The sequence below is a fragment of the Dromaius novaehollandiae genome, chromosome 3 (genome assembly GCF_036370855.1).
Source record: "Dromaius novaehollandiae isolate bDroNov1 chromosome 3, bDroNov1.hap1, whole genome shotgun sequence".
NCBI lineage: Eukaryota > Metazoa > Chordata > Aves > Casuariiformes > Dromaiidae > Dromaius > Dromaius novaehollandiae.
In genome coordinates, this window is record NC_088100.1 from 67337774 (window position 1) to 67355256 (window position 17483).

At 42.3% G+C, this 17483-nt stretch overlaps 1 protein-coding gene across 5 annotated transcripts in view; it reads left to right on the forward strand.

Annotated features, from left to right (window-relative positions):
* PHACTR2 (phosphatase and actin regulator 2) overlaps positions 1-17483 on the forward strand; it is a 150725-nt gene that overhangs the window by 57896 nt on the left and 75346 nt on the right. The window contains exon 1 of one of the 5 annotated variants that reach the window (XM_026121219.2): positions 2376-2813. The exons of the other annotated variants lie outside the window; for them this stretch is intronic. Within the exon in view, the coding sequence (XP_025977004.1) occupies positions 2771-2813 (43 nt within the window). The 5' untranslated portion in view covers positions 2376-2770. Of the gene's footprint in view, positions 1-2375; positions 2814-17483 lie in introns of those variants that run through there. 5 annotated transcript variants of the gene reach the window in all.

Sequence of the window (17483 nt, forward strand, 5' to 3'; positions counted from 1 at the left end):
TTGTCAAAATAAACCCTTTAAAAATTATTTTTCAAGGTAAGAAAAATAAAGATGGCAAATGATTGCAAACAACTCCTCTGCGAAATAAAAGGTGAGAGTTGATTGTTTAAGTAGCCACCTTTCCGAAAGTTTTTCCTGGGTGTAAGAAGGGATCATTAGACCATCTAGTCTAACCTTTTTATGTAACTCATGCTGCTTAATGCCATCCGATGTCCCTGTCCCAGGCCCAGTCACCTGTCTCCAGCTCCATGCTTTGTACAGGGTCTGGATCTGAAGACATCAAGAGAAGAATCTCCCACTTCCCTTGATTGTTTGAATTTTCAAGAGTGCTTTAATACTTGCTTTTCTCCCCTTGCAAGGGAATGTCTTTTACATTAAAGTGGAATGCATGCATCAGTCTTTCCCTCAGCACATCCACTCAAAACTTCCTCAAGCCTTTGTTGGAGAACACTTTCTGCACTTTTCATGTCACTTTGTGGATCTCTTTTGAACTGTCTCTGCTCTTTCAGCATGTTTTAAATGGGCGGACAGTAACTTTGGACATGCTATAGCGCTTTTTGTCTGATAGAGTGTGCAATGATGTAATTGTGATTTTACTTACTGTTTTCCTATTTGCACACCCCTATGAGAATATTAACCTTCTTTTGTATCAGCATTAGCTCACTAAGAGCTCATGTTGAATTACTTGACTACTCTGAGCCCTACATGTGGCAGCTTGCTAAGATATGTTTCTTGATCCTGTAGGCTGTGTTGCTCAGTCCTGCAAGTCTGGCTTTTTTTCTCCTTTGGCCCTATTAAAACTTTTATTTTGAATAAACTGAGTTTATTAAATAATCCAGATAAGTCTGTGACTGCCTTGTCCTCTGCTAATATTTACTCCATCTAAAGATGTTGCCAGTAGTGATTTATTCAATCTTTTCTAGCTGTTTGAAATAATATTTCTCTAGATTGTTGACAAAAACACTGAAGAGCATCCCTGCAGCTCTCCAACAGAAACGTGCTCTTTAAATGATAGCACTCCACAGATAATTACTCTTTGTTTCATTTAGCTAGTTCTTCATCTGTTTCGGCTTTATTAATTTTGTGTTGTCCTCACTTTTTTATTTCTCCCTATATCAAATATCTAACAGAAGTCTATTACACTCAGGCCAGTTCTCTTGGCAATTTAATTTGCAATCACATCAAACAATGAAATAAAAGATTATTTCACCGAGACCTAGTTTCTGTAAAAATGGGATGGCTAGTATTGTATTCTTGTCTACTCGTCATGTATTAGTTGACGACTTTAGCTCTTCTGCCTAGAACTGATGTCATGCTAACCAAACTGCAGTAACCTGCGTTACTCCATTCGCTTCCTGAACACTGGCCCCACACTAACACACTTGTCCATCTCCTGAAATTTCATCACAATGCCAACACATATTAATAGCAGCAGGCCGGAAATCTCCTTAGCCAACCTTCCCAGGATTTCCAGGTCACTCGTGAACTTGCTCATTTCACAGTGTATCTCACTGATAAATGTTCTCTAACATGTCATGGGCTGGAAGAGCCTTGAGTATCCTCATGTGATGCATAATGCATCTTCCTGCATGTTTTGAGATATTGAACAGTAATATTAGGCATTTGATTGGGGTTTTTTTGCCACATTGTGAACAGTTATCTGTTTATTCTAGTACAGAGTCTATACCACTGCTTAGATTACTATTATACATCACATACAAAATGGCTTTTCTTCCGTTTGCCCTTGTGCCAGGCAAGATCTCTACCCCTCTCCTCCATTTATTTATTATCCAGTCGATAAAAATTATGTCCCCTTTTGTCACATTACAGTGAAGTGTTTTCTGGTTGCTAGCCACTGTCTTGGACTATGAACCAGCAGTTCTTCTTTCTTTTGAAATTAAAAATGATTATGTGTCTTGATTATGCACTTGTGAGAGAGGCAAGGGTCAGGCACTTTTTCAGACCTCCGTCACAGTGAAGTAAATGACTGACTGATGTCGATGCCATGAGCTGGTCTGTCCAGGCATTCCCTTTCCACCTATGCGGGTAGCAAAGTCTTGAAAACTGGTCCCAGCCGTAAACCTCCTCTAAGCTGAGCGAGAGGACCAGCCCCTGCAGCTGGCACGTTTTTCCTTGCAGCTTCAAAGAGGGGTGAGGTGGAAATGAAAACTAACTTTTTATGGCTCGACCAACGTTTTGCATCTCAGAGGGCCGAGGGGGCGCTAGGATCTGAGGCATGGGATCTGAGGATTTTAGAAGTCTGAGGCAGGTTCCTAATTAAGTGCTGTCCTTCCCAATGTCCGTATAGTTAAGTTTAAAAGAGAGAGAGAGAGAGAAGAAAGGACTTTACAAGCCTCCCCATGACCCTCCCACCTGCAGCGCGAGGGCCGGCGCGGATAAGAGCCGCGGGCAGCGGGGGGGAGTGCTCCGCCGTCCGGGAGCCGCTGGCGCGCGGGGAGGCTGCTGGCGGGGTGCGAGCAGCGGCCCCGCCGGGGCGAAACGCAGCCCGGGCCGGGCCGGGCGGCGCCCCGGGGCGGGCGCGGCGCTGCCGCCGCCGCGGGCTCCGCGCCGACCTCTGCCCGCCCGCGGCGTGGCGGCATGACAGGCAGCCGCCGGGCCGCAGCCGCCCCCCGCCAGCCGGCGGGAGGCGCGGCGGGGACCGCGGCCCCGGCGAAAAGTGACATGGCCCCCCGGAAACAGCCGCGGCGGAGACTGCGTGTGCGGAGGGCCGAGCGGGCTGCGTGATCGCGGGCCGCCTCTTGGCGCCGGGATGGGCCAGACCTCGGTCTCTACGCTGCCTGAGCCGGCCGGCGGTGAGTAGGGGCGCCGTCGGTGGGCAGCGCGGCGGTGGGGGGGGCTCTGCCGGCTCGAGCCCCGAGGGGCAGTTAGCCGGGTGGCGGAGCAGCCGTCGCCGCTGCGCTCCCCAGCCCGGGCAGCGGCGGGGGCGGGGGCCAGCGCGGCGGCTCTTCTCCTTTCTCGCGCCCCGCTCGGCGGGCGGTGGACGCCGGCCGTTAGCGGCGCTCCCTAACAGTCGGTCGGGCCGTGGGGCGGGGGGGAGCCCGGGTGTGATGGCGGCGCGGCGCCCTTCCCCACCCGCCGCCGCCGCCGCCGCCCTCCTCGCCCCCCGGCCCCGCGGGTTTTCGGGCTCTTTCTCCTTCATAAATAACTAAGAGCGAGAAAAAAGGGCGGGGGGAGGGGGGGAAAGGAAAGGCCCTCTGGCACCTTGCCCAGCCTTGCGGCTCGTAACCCGCCCATCTGGTTGCTTTTGGCTCCGGCACGTTTTTATGTGTAAGCAGGCTATTGAAAATAAATAAATAGCATGTGAGTGGAACTTTTTTAATAAGGCAGTCCTAGTTGTTTGCGAATTAACTTTTTGAAAGTAGCGTGAAGTACTTGGTGTTTTGGTTTGGAGGCGCTTTGGGATAACCTCAGCGTGTTCCAGTTGCCAAAAAACAGATCGGGTCCCGTCTCACAAGAAGAGGATGTAGGATCTAAATTAGTTCCAGCGAGGTTTGCAATTTCCTAGAAAAATGTCACTGCACTCGTGGGTTTTTTTTTCCTGTTTTCCTCAAAGCCTGTTTCTCTTGCATTCTTTAAAAAAGTCCTGTTGTAGACTCGAACTCTTCATACTCTGAACTTTATTCTTAATTTGCTTACTTCTATTGTTGTGGGAATGTTTTGCCACATGGGAGACTGTGCAACAAACTCTTTTGACCGTAATTTATTCATGGGGATATAGAGAAATAGTTCTTGTAGTAACACCTCCATTTTCGGAAAAATTCCATTATGTTATAAATGGTACAATTTTCCAATCATACTACCCCAGCAAAAAACATTGGGTCATTTCTTTTCCTGCCCAACATTATATGAAAGAAATTTGACCATTTCTAATAAACTTTGCCATTGCATTGAAGCTCTCACCCAGCAGCCAACACGTTATAATTAATTCAAGGTAGCTGTTAGGGAACAGAAGTAAGGGAACAGATGTGCCAGTTAAAGTTTTTGTTAAACTTGCTGTACGAAAGTGTCCAAAATGTTAAGTGTGAAAGTGTATTCTGAGTGTGTTTCGGTTGGGAGGGGAGCCTGTCTTGAAAGAGGATAGCTGTGGTGCCCGTGTTACCTCCACAGAATGCTAATGGACAATAATAGGGCTGGATTTACAGTTTTAACTGAAAGAGGAAAAAAGTCACCCTTGTTCTCCCTTAATTGACAATACTTTCATTAAGGAGCAATAAGAGACAGCTATCTGAAGATGTAAGTTAAGGTACTGCTACCTCGATGTTGCAAATAAATTGTAGCTGTCACTGTTTTAACTGATAAGCACAACAATTCCTAGTTATTCTCAGGACAATACGTTTGTCATGAGATGCTGATACAGCCTTCAGAAGGCTTCACAAAACAGCAATCCCACTGCAATTTCAGCCCCACTGAAAATGCTGTGAGAGTATATCCTCAATGAGAAACCACTAGGGCAGGTACTTCTATGGGTGGTACAGATTCATTTATTTTCTCTAGCTTGCTGTACAGGTAGTTTGGGATGCCCAGTCTAGTTGTGATTGGGGTGGTGGGATGACTTTCATTGGTTTCAATGTAGACAGCCCCTTAGGCAAGTAGTCCTAATACCTCCATTGATTTTGGTGTGCCAGCCAACTACAAGCCATTTAAGTCTTTGACAGCTGCTAGAGATTAGAGTTGAAGGAGATCCCTGTCTTGTATGCACAGGGGCTACAAATCTGTTTTAGTGCTAAGGAATCAATAGTGCATTCAAATTCCTCACCAGCCAAATGAAAGCAGCTGTGAGAACTTACTTTCCTGTTCCCTCCATCTTTTTCCCTGAACATGCTAGCATTTAAGGGTCCTGATCCTGCCCTCTGATTCTCTAATGTGCGCTCATGTGCCCATGCAGAGCTCAGTCTAGCTTATGGTTACAGAAGAGGGCTATGATACTAAATCACAGTGGGGCCTTTGGACTAATAAGGTGAAATTGTTCTGATGTAGAGAACTAAAATAAAAGATTTTCCCTGAAAGTCAGAGTGTTAAAATAAATACAATATACTATGTAATATAACATTCAGTATGGATGCAATCCAATGTCCTGCATTTTTTTAAGATTTGCTTTAAATGAAAGATTTTGCTCTTGGAAAGGGAAATATATACTGAAGTACTTAAACAGACCAAGTTCCTGATGCACTTTCCTCTTGGGTTAACTGTTAGGTTGAGGCCTAACCATAAAACTAAAGTCTTTCTCAACTTGGCAAATATATATATGCATCCCAGCCAGTTCCTATACAGAGAGGAAGAATCTGATTTTCATGCCCATATGTCTTCCAAAACCTCGTCTTCCAAGAGTCCCCCATCTTTTTTAACAATGCTTTCTCACTACAGTTTGGCATCAGAACTGTGTGGGAGGGTGTTTAAATGCTTTTTTGACATCAAATTTAATACAAAGAATGTCTTAACTTCTTGTGATCCTATGTTAGCAAAGCACTATTGAGTAAAATACTTGCATTTTGGTCCTTTTGACTTGGAAGTATTACCTAGGGGCGTATTCTTACTTTATCTAGAATTTAGAGGACTGGTTGGATTGCAGCCAGCCTGACAACTTACAGTTTTTCTCATTCATTGTATTTTGTTTCTGTCTTTTTGCTCTTTATGTTTCCAGTGTCTGTCTTCCCTTCAGTTAGTTAATCTGTGCTCTGTTTCTGTTCTTATTTAATTTGGTTTTTATACTCTGTCTCTTACCCAGGACTTGTTCAGAGTTACAGTAGTATCAGTGTCAGGGCTTTAATCACTACCCATAATGATGATCCACTAGCAGACAGCAAAGCAAGTCTTGGCTGTCTGTGAACACCCAACAGGCAATCTTTTGCAGTCTTCTCTTCCTCAGTTCCTGTTTTTCAGTTGTATTTGGATGCGTCTTCCAAAGCTTGTTTACTTGTCATGCTCTGCAAATGTGAATGAACAGGAAGACTGGCCACTTACAGCAAGAGGGGCTTGGAAAGACTGTGCAGACAGTATAGGTATGTGGAAAAGGACAAGTGCATGCTGTTCTTCCTAATCTTCCTTCCTCTTGTGTGATCTTCCTAGGCCTGGCAGGACTTGACAGAAGTGATATCTCCCCTTCAATGGCTGAGGTTCAGCACTTTTCAGGGTTATCCGCTATCATGTGCAGATACCACTTCTGCTTTCTGATTGACAGCTTATCAAAAGATCGGGCTGTGGAATGAAGAGAGAGACTTCCCCCTGCCCCTTTTTGCGTTTGTTTTTGGATGGTTCAGTACCAGCCACAGTACAGGGAAACAGATTATTCCTCAAGGGGAAGCATGATGGGAAGGCAGCACTTAAAAGCAGACCTAGTTAGGTGATGAAGGGTTTCTGTTGTTTCTGAATAGTGATGGTTTGTTGAAAATAAAACTTTTGGTAAAAATGCACTTACTAGTGGTACTAGGAGGAGGTCAATTAGTTCAGCATGGAGTCAGTGGAGCACAGCAGGGAGCATGTAGAGGGCAAGTAGCAAGCTGTAGAGGGAAGAGCTAAAGAACCTCTTGCCCTGATGGTCAGGGTACTCAGCTGGGCCAACTGTACACTGGGCTCAGATCCCTGTTCTGATTTGCAAAGAGCTGAGTATGTAATCACAGAGCCTGTTTACTCTGGGATGGGTGAGTGTTCCTTTAATTGTAAACATTTTCAGAAACAGAGCACAAATTGTCAGGTTTGCATTTCATCTTATTATAGACCAGAAGTCCCCCCACCCCCCAAGGACATGGAAATGTGCATGGACAGCACAGGAAAACCATTTCCCACCCAGCTCACCCCATGAGATGAAAGCAGTATTGGTAGGATCCTGTTTGTTGACCTTGGCACTCAGTGAAATGATTATCTTAGGTCAAAAGTTAACGTGTTTCTCAGACTGCTCTTTTTTTGTCTCTTGGCATTGTGGGACTTCCTGTTAATTGACAAGCAAACAGCATCTTCTCCTGTGTCTGCACAGAGGGATTTTAACTGCCTTAACTGGGCAACCCTATTTTAATTTTGGAATGAAATGGAAAACTGATGTTTGTTTTAGCTATGCTAGGTGTCAGTAAGGAAAGTAATAATTGGTTACTAGTACCGCAATTTCAGGACTTGTCTATGAAAAGAAGTTATTCCAGTAGTGCTATTCAGTGATGGCTCCTTCTGAGCCATACTGACAGTGCTATTCTGAACGAGAACTTCTGATCCTGTGGAATGTGACTTGGAGATACCCTGACTCAATCCATGGCGAATCTGAAAGTGCAGACAAACCCTTGGAAGTGATAATTCTTAGTGAGGAAAAAATAAGACTGATTCTATTCTTCCAGCTTCTATTCCTTTCAAAAGTGGAAGAACTTTGACATTATTGGACATTGCAGCAGGGCATGTCAGAGCACTTACAGCTGCACTAAGCTACTCACAACACATCCATTAGCCAGTCATTCCAGTTATCCATGTGTCTTAAAGAGGGGGAAGCTGAGGTAACTGAGCTGAAATGTCAAATCCCATTTGATGTCTAGCCCTAAATGACTTTCCCACAGTTGCAAAGGAAGTCCTTGGCAGAGTTGGGAAAAGCCCCCAAGTGTGTTGACTCCCAGGTCTGCACCCTAAGTGCTAGTCTTGAAGAACTGATTTTTCAGACTTAGTGGTTTCTCTCAAATCCTAACACAGAGGTTCTTGCCATAATTAAAATTGCATTTCTTTTTGGGGGATCTAGTGTTCCCAAAACAGAAATGTGCTGGAATCCTTTCCTAGCAATAGATAGACTGAATTGGATCAAACTGAAGGCTGGCTTTGCCCAATATCTTGTCTCTGACAATGGCCAGCAAAGGGTGCCTTGAGAAGGATGTAACAGGATAGGTGTGTTGTGGTATTCCCATAGACTATCTTCCCAGCACCCAGATTTGCACTTCAGGGGCTTTACCAGCCTGGAGCTCTTTCCTGTTAACTCACCACCATACTTTTTAGAGAGAGAGAGAGAGAGAGTGCACAAGTGATAGAGAAAGAAAAACAAACAGACAAAACAAGCCTTCTGGTAAGAACTGTCAGTCCATAAATTCAGACTTTAGTGAGCCCACGGGGAAAGGAAAACTTAGAGTTGGAGACCTCTCACTGAGAGTACCTTATTACAAGCCAGAAGATTTTCAGCTCAAGTATTTTGTTCAGCTGCTTTTTACTTGCATATGGAGAGACTGAGTTTCTGGGATAAATGAAATGTAATCCAGTAGTCTTTAGATGCTGAAACCAGCATCCATAAACAAATGAGATAAACGCATAGATCAGTGTGTATCAGGTAATGCAGTGTGCTTTTCAGAGGAGCAGGAGAACCTTTTGCATGTGATAGTCATACATCTTAGTATGATGAGATCACAAATGAGTACAACATAAATCCTTACCATAAATCCTGATAATTTACCCTGATGCACATACACTGCAAAATGGATTGCAGAGATCCAGGCCTGTAAGTCCAGATAGTACAATATGGACTTTGCTGGTTTGCTTTAAACGTTGACTAGTCATGTGAGCATGGTGGCATGTCTTGGTTAACACAGCAGTGCATGTCTCTCGTCTAGAAGAGGCAGAGCTTGTAGCCTCAGAGCCTTAGGGGACACATAGCATTTTGAAGGTTTCTAGAGCCTGTGATAAGACAGAAGCATGTTCTGGAGTCAGTCAGGAGCCCATGGGACAAAGGTCAGGTTCTGACTCTTGAGAAGAAACCTGCAGGTCTGTAGAGGGCTTTAATGCTGCAGAAAGGTGTAAGTCTGAATGGAATTAGTTAAAGGGTGAAAATGTGATTTTAGTCATGAGATCTGGAGGTAGACAGGTAAAATTCACTTGGTGCTGCATGTAAAATTCAAGCATAATCCTGAGTCCTCACAACATGTAGTTTTTAGCAACGGAGCCTTCTAACTGGGACGGAACTTGTAATCTGGTATGTGGATCAGTGGAAACTTGCATGTGGTCACAGCTTGCTTTCTTTCTCACTAGGCTGAGATTTCCAGCCATGCCTGCAAAGTCACACCACTGTACACTCATAGCATTGCTGGGCTGCTGCTTCCCTTTTGTTTTGAATTGCAATGTTTGACATCTGAGGAATGATGTTGTATGATGTTCTGTTTAAAAACAAAAACAGAACTATTTCTGAAATGTTGTCTCTTTGGCTTCAGCTATATGTTGAACTTCAAGCACATATGTGAATTTTTCTTGTGCTTACTTCTGCTTTCTGTAGTCACAGAAGAGAAGCAGGAAAAGGTGCAGCCAGTGACATTAAGATATTTATTCCTTATATGAATGGCAGCTTAATCTTCCTATATAATTATTTTTTTGCCAGGTTCAAATTTATTGATGACTCTAAGGGTGAACCCTCGTAATGCTGCACTGGGAATTGTATTTCTTTTTTGTCTCCTCTTCATGCTTTTGTAAAATTATGGAAGAGTTATAAGCACAATGTAGAGAGAATTCTGTTTTCAGTTTCTGCTAAATCAACACCCAAACCTTTTTCACTTTGTCAATCTCCAGCATGGGAAACCCACTGCTCATCATCTTACCAGTGTTGTCAGATGGGGCTACAATTCTGACAGCCCCAGAATTTGGGCTAACTCAGTGGGTATTTTGGATACCCACTTAAAGGCACAGAAAGCCCATATTTTCAGGCAGAATGGATAGCTGCAAATTCATTTGCTACTAGTAGGTGCTGCAAGACTCAGACACTTTGAAATATTGGTCCTTGTGTGTCTCAAGCTGAAATTCCAACAGTAAGAGCAACTACTGAAAATGTAGGTCTTGGCACCCAAAGCTGTTCTTATTTGTGCTGTCAGTGGAGATCAAAGTGTGATCCTGTGAAGCAAACGGACTATTTATAGAAAAAAAAATTATATATATGCATTTTTTTTAAAAAAGTGTTTATAAGTTATGAAATACATTTTGTTGCTCATGGATGCTGCCATGTAATCTGTGATCTTCCAGAGAAAACTGCACTGGATGCCCTAACAGTTAGTGTTAGTTGATGTAGACCACACTCAGCTGCAGGAGCAAATTGCTGCAGAGGAGGTTGCAATCTGAGCCTTCGTTTAGGTGCATGGTGGAGAGCAGAGATCTTGTCCTCTCTGCAGAGGACATGGAGGACCAGCTGCGCCAAAGGAACTACATATGAACCAAAGGAATGTGAGTATGAAAAATGAAGGGCTAAGGCTCAGTAAATCCCAGGTCAGTGTTTTGCTGCCTCTTGCTCTGAGGCTGCTTCAAGGATGACTATGAATATTCTTCATTTTGTTGCTGATTTACCCCTGGCAGTATATATGACCTTTCATTTCATGCATGTTGACCGAGAAGCCTTTGTGCCCCTTATTTGGTAGTCACTAATTGCCTGCTTGCAGTGTTAGTCATCGGCATCCTCATCTGCTACAATTAGAATGAGACCAGGGCTCTAGGAAGTTGGCATTGGCAGGGCTGGAAAGTGCAGTGAGTTGTCCTGGTTGATGTAGAGTTGTGTTATCAGATGACCTCCCCGATACTTCCCTCAGATGAAGAGGTCACAGGAGATCTCATTTCCTCCTGAGCTCCCTGCGCTGAGCCCCATTGACAACCAAGTCTACTCCTGAGCTGCGCTCAGTGGCCCAGCCACCCCTCGGATCAGTTGTCCTTCCTTCCTAAGCCCTCTTCCTCAACTTTTTTATTACTCTTTGATAACAATGCCTTATTCTTATGTGGTATTTTTCATTAGAGATGTCCAAACACTTTGCAAGCCTTATTATAACATCCCATTATTTAAACGGGAAAATGGAGAATGAGGAGGCAGAAGACTTGCTTGTGGTTACTCAGTGGGTTTAAGAAGCAATCAGGAGCAAAACATAAATCTCCTGAGTCCTCATCAGTGTTTGAGCCATATCACAGTGCCTCCTACTAGAAGCGGAAAAGACTTAGACACTTATATATTTCTTTGTTTTCCCCTACTTAAAGTTTTCCTTTATTCATTTTGGGTGCCTATACTTTTCTGTATTTGAAAAATGAAGAAATGCTAACGTGTTCTGGAGGATACTTCTGAGTCAGTGTTGGTTTGAGATTTATTCTGGAGTTTAGTTTGTTCTTCTAGGATATGTTGACTTTTTATTTTATTTTTTTTAATTGCACTTTATGATTTGGGTGTCATTGACACATTTTTTAAAAAAATACTTGAGCAAACAGCCTGTTTCAAGAACCTATTTTTTACCTATTGTATTTAAATTGTAACACAGTGGTTAGGGAAATATTTCTGATGCATAGAAATGCACAAACCAGCTGACATTCTGGCCCGCATGGAGAAGCAAGTTCTGAAGTGTGCCTTAGTTGCCTTCTCTGATTGGTGTGAATGGGATTCCTGACCCTGTGCTCTTTTTGACCGGAGTCATGAAAATGTATAAGGAGGATTTCCATTCAAGTAGGTCTGGGCAGGGCCAGTGCTAAGCACAGACAAAACAAGGGTTGGTAGTTTGCCAGTGACAGTAAAATGGCTTTAGTAATAATCAGTGGTAGCTCTTTGGTCAGCTTTGCCTATGCCAGATGCCCAGAGTGGGGCTGGCTGCTGCTGCCACCTCTGCTGAGAAAGCAGCCAGAGAGTAGATGTGCGCAGGGGAAAGAGGCAGTTCAGACAAAGTTTTGTCTTTGCTCTTGAGTTGACAGATTTCAGTTTTGCCTTCAGTCAGATCTGGTTTCAAGCTGCTGAGGGATGTTGATGTTAAAAATATGAACAAAACTGAAGAAGAAAGAAAAAGAAAATATAATTACAAACCGTAAGGAAGGAAGGTAGACAGTGAGGATATTTTATTTTATTCCTGACAAACAATATTGAGACAAAGGAACCAAATCAGATCATTTACATCCCTTCTTAGGTGAGGTCTACAACCCTTAGACTAGCAATTGTCCAGTGTATTTTCGGGCATATCTAGGACTACAGTTGGGCTATGGAAGGTGTAACTTCCCATAAGATTGTTTTATAGGAGTGCTTCAGTAGGAACTAGATAGGAGGGTCACTGTGAACTTCAGTTTAATACAAGATGTGAAGATGGCCTGTTCTGTCTTCTCACATGGAGAACAGTGTCCTGTTTGGGGTTTTTTTGTGTGTTTGTTTTGGGCTGGGTTTTAATATTATGACAACTGAATCTATTTAACCTTACCTAGTTGCACTCGACTGTTTTTTGAACTAACAGTCTATGCAGACAGTGCAGTTATCGCTGTCCATCAGTGGAGGTTCATCGTTAGGAAATTTGATTTAATATTTGAGTTGCTCATAGGCATTATACAAGATTGCTGCATAGGAATAAATTTTACTTCTGTCCCTGACTTGGTTTTTGGGCACTTGGAAATAAAGTCTCTGTCAAAAAACGAGACTTATTTACCTTTTTGTGTTTCCTCTCTGCTTAGAACAGTTATGATGATCAATGTTAAGTGGAAGAAATGGTAGGGAGAAATGAGGATCTAGGTTGCTCACTCATTGTGTGGTAGTGGATATGCTGTCAGGTTGCATGCAAATAATGATTTTGTGTTGATGAAGCATTGACTAATGTATACTGGACAGTAATCTTCTATATAATACCATAAAATAGTGATAACAGTTCGTTGCTTGATGAATCTGAGTAGTAAGACAAAATCTCATGTCAACGATACCTTTTTGAAAATGATTAAGTTTCATATGAAAAAATATAAATGGCAAAGGTTGTGTTGCCTTTTCTTCTATGATTCCTGCTTTGGTTACGTATGAATTTGAGTGATGTTTTGCTGAGCAGAATTAGATTGTGACACAGCTGTCCTAACATTTGAAACTCTGTCAGGAAAACCAATTCTGTTCCCAAAGATCAACTTTCATTCCCCACCCCTGAGAATGTGAATTTTATTAGCGCTGAGAGATGTCTTCATTCTGACCAACTGCCCAAATGCTATCAGCCAATCCTAATCAGGTAGTGGGATTATCCTTGTTTCAGTATTTAATGCATTTTTTTTTGTATTTTCTAGATCTGAATATTTTAATGTGTTGCTCAGTGAAGGTCCAAGAATGCTGCAGAGGCCTTAGATATAAGTAAAAGATTTGGGTTTTTTACTGCTTTGTGCAAATGAATCATGTAGTTTATAGTTTGTGCATATTTTTGATGAATATCTTAAATCTCTATTGTTTGTTTCTGGGTTAAATAATTTGCACAATTAGAATGTGTGACAGATCATGAAATTTGATGTTTTTACTGTGATCATATCACTTACATTTTCAGCTTAAAAGGCCTACGAGAGGCACACTGAGTCATTTTCAGGCTTAAGATTTTTTTTAATTAATGGTCATAGCTTCAGATCAGAAAATGATCTCCTGCCCAGAGTTTGTCATCAGTGGTAATATTTCTGGAGTTTGCAATCCAGAACTTTGCTGTTTCATGACAAAACTCATTGTCATTTTGCTTGATCCCTTCTGCTGTAGAAGAGAGGGCTCTCCTCTTTCCCTTCTGCCCTGTGTGGCTGTAGAGCAAGGTCAGAACACAGAAAGCAGTTTGGATCTGAACTTCTATTTGGTAGTCAGCTGAGCTAAGAGAAAAAAGCACTTATGCGTGAAATTGGATTTGAATGCACAGGAAGCCTCACAGGAGGGCAGCCTGTCATAGGAGGGCAGCCAGAGTAAGTAGCATATTAAAAAAGAAACCACAGAGATTGGAGCCAGGCTTTCCACTCCAGCTCAGCTCAGTGCAGCCCGCTTCCTGTCTGTTGCACCAGGTATTGCTTTTGTTAAAAAAGGAGTGGGGAACCAGCTCTGTGCGCCAGTGGCCTTGTTTGCATCCTCAACAAAATGTTGCCTGCACTGGTGCATATTAGGATCTGGGATTCATCAGTATGTGTTGTTGCAGAGATGCCAAAAGGCAGAGTAGCTCACAGAAGAGTTGCAATGCTGTAGACCTAAGTTAGGCCCATCTGTGCCCCAAATCAGATTTTTGCAGATACTATGGGGAGTGAAAGGCCACAGGTAACTCTCAGTTACTTACTCTGGACCAACACTTGTCCAGGAGACTCCAGTTAACTTTCATGTGGCTTGTAGATCTCCTGCCTCTACTGTCTAATAGCTGCACAGAGACTTCTAATGTTTCAGAGCCAAACGAGGAATAAACTAGTAGCTAACTGGAGGAGTAGTTAGCTTCAGTAGCATCTGGAGATCATTTTTGCCAGGGATCGTGGGCAGCCCGTGTGCCACATTTAAAAATATAACTCATGGTATGATTGTGAATAGAAAGAGACTGTGTATGTTTTGTTACTTTTCTCTCAGTTGCTTTCCTTGCTTATAACCCCCAGAGATCAACTTACCCAAAGCATTCATGTCATAACAAGCAATAGAGCAAAATCTAGGCTGAAAGCTAACTTTCTATGAGGTGGTTTTTTTGCTTATTTTTTTCCCCAAATTCTGGATCAATCAACAAATAAAATGACACTTTTGTTGTGTTTTTGTGAAACACACAGGTTTAGTGGGATATAGTCAAGTACTTTGACTCACGTAACCACTTAAAGTTATAAGCTGGTGGGGAAATGATTTCCAGGTACTAGCTGTGTTTACAAGTTAAAAAAGAAAAAGAAACAGTTCACTACCAAGAAACTGGGCATGTTTAAAATATAATGTACATATAAAATACATATATAATGTGTTATTTATTTCATTGGTAATAATTCAAAACTGGCTGTGCGTTTTCTTTCCTGTAAATGCATTCAATGTGTCTGAAGATTGCGGGTTTGTTTCTTGGAGTTTTATAGATTTGTTACATTTCTGAGTGGAAGAAAGTGTTGGTTTTGGCACATGTAGTAAGAATATTCTTGTTCTGAAAATGTGAAATACTGTTCTAGCACACTGCTAATCTGGCCTCTTTTATGTTGATACAAAGAGGGGTGTAGTGGTTTTCCTGCCCCCCACACGTTATACTGCTAGGCATGGTTCTCCTTTTCAGATGAATTGTTCAAATGATTCATAAAAAGAAGGAAAATATTAGTATTAAAAACTATACTTGATTTAAATCAACTTCACTAATTGCAGCATAGTTTCTGTACAGCATTTTAAAAAAAGTGGAAAGTTTTAGAAGGCTGATCAAACTCTTAGAAGAAGAGATCAGACTCAGGTTCTTGGGAAGAAGGTGCTATTGTTGTTTCTGATTTGAATGTTGCCACTCCTGACACATGGAAATAGGAGATGGAAGAATATATCTAAGGCCTGATGGTGAGACATGAAAGACTCTGTGTCTGTACAAGTGAGTGAACAGTAAAATGGGCAACTTGAAGACTGTGGATAAAGCCAAGTTGTCAGAGCTGGCCAAGCACCAAGCAGAAATGAAGAATGGCCTATACTTTTCTTGGAAGAGAAAGCAATAGAGAGTAGCAGAACATGAGCCAGCAGGAGAAGAGGGAGACATTAACTACAAAGCATTGCAGAAACTACGTGACTGTGACGCTTGGCTTTAAAATATTTTCAGCCCTTTTGTTTGACCATATCATCATGTTACTCTGTTGTGCTATGGAGTGAACATGATTCTGAAGGGGGGAGGAGAGGTGGTATTGAAAAAGTTTCGGGTAATTCAGAGCTTTGAAACTGAAAACGGAAATATTGTGGACACTTAGAGCAACACCTCTCTCAACTCCCCTCTGGCACTGTTCCTCCCACTGTTGTAGTTGCCCCATCACTACTAGTGTTTCTCAAGGGGAAGGATGGAGAAGAAAAGGAGGGGATATTTCAGGCAGGCTCAGTAAGACATGACAAACAGTTTGCTACTGAAACATTTAATTGTACCTGGAAACTCTGTAGTTTAGTTTGGAATACATAATTTTATTAACAAATTGCATGAAGGCTCTTTTCCTTTCCAACATGACAAAGTGAATATCTATTTTTAAGTTTAATAATAACACTTCTACTGTAAGTCTCAGTACTTAATATCAGTATTGCATCTCTAGGATCATGTCCTTTTTCAAAAGAAGAGGAAAAAGGAATGCACCTTTCTAGCTGTCATTCCTGAAAGAGAAAAAGCTTGAAAATATAGAGCTAGAGCATTAGAAAGCGTCGGAAAGCAAAGCATTATTTTCAATCCCTTTTAACCCATTAAACCAGGGTTTGGGGCTTTGCATGTTTCCCCAGGTAGCAAGAGAAGCTGGACATAAAATTCGACTATTGCATTACACTCTATTTAATGTATAGACTGATTATTAGGTTGGTCACAGCTGCAGGGGCTGAAGGTGTTAATAGCTTCCCCCCATTGTTGCTCACCTTCCCTTAGACCAAAGTCACTTCCCCTCAGTTCAGCCCCTCTAACACGCAACCATTTCCTAATCTGCTTCAATGCAAAATAAACAGGGCTAGCTTAAACCATGGCTTAAGATGATTCAAGCTTTTCGCGTGATTTTGAACTGAAGTAGGTTAGGGAGCGTTCGTGTGATCTGTTAATGAGTAAGAATAAAGGCCACAGTTTATCACCTTTGGATTATCTATGTGGGTTCATGTCTCTGCACCTCTAGACATCACACAGCTCTTCAAACTCTTCTGTGAGCATTAATCAGGCCTGAAAATAGTCTTGTGTGATAGTTAATTATTGTCATCCCCTCACCCCTCTACAAATGCAACATGCAAGACCTGACTAAATGAAAGCTGCAGACGAAATAAATGAGTGAGCAAAAATCATCAGTGTCAGGCTGTGGATTTTTGTGTCCATACCTTTCAACCAGCTGGCCTTAACTTATCCTTATTTTGCAGAGAAAATCTCTTTCAGTTGCTCAGCCTACAGACCTTTCGGGGTTTGCATGGTCACATCAGAAAAACATTGTGAGAAACATAGATGAGATAAACATAAAATCCTTCATTAAGAGAGTTCATCGTGGTGAAAGAATGCAGCTGAAGATAGCCAGCAAGTTAATCCAGCACTGTGGCTAACTATTCCTTTAATTTTCAGATGGGAACAACCTCCTCAGCCCTGACTGCCTGTGGTTTGGCAGATGACATAATTACACTGTGACAATCCTTGGCTAGGAATGCTACTGTTTAGCATAACTGGCAACCTATTTTTTCCCTAAGGGCTTGTTTCAGGGGATAAAAACGAGCAGGGCAGAACTGGGCCTCCAATGTCTTTTCGTCACCACAGAGGTGTCTGGTGGCACAGATCAGGTTTTTAATCTCTGAGATCGGTTACATTCTCTGTGTAAATGGGGCTAGAGGTGTCCCTACTTCCTTCCAGTTTAATTTTTTACTTTTTATGCAGTAAATTCCACGGAAGAGTGAGGGGAGAGTGGAGGAAGAACAGAGGGGAAAGAACTAATTAAATTAGCAGTTTCTTAAAAGCAAATAAATACCAGGCAGACATAGTTCAATTTAAAAAAAAAAAAAAGGCATGTAGCTCATTTTTATTGGTCTAAGCAGTTGCATGCATGCACAGATAGCAGTGAGGGGAAAATTTGCAAATCTAGAGAGGTTTCTTTTGTCTTACCCTGTTTATTTCTTT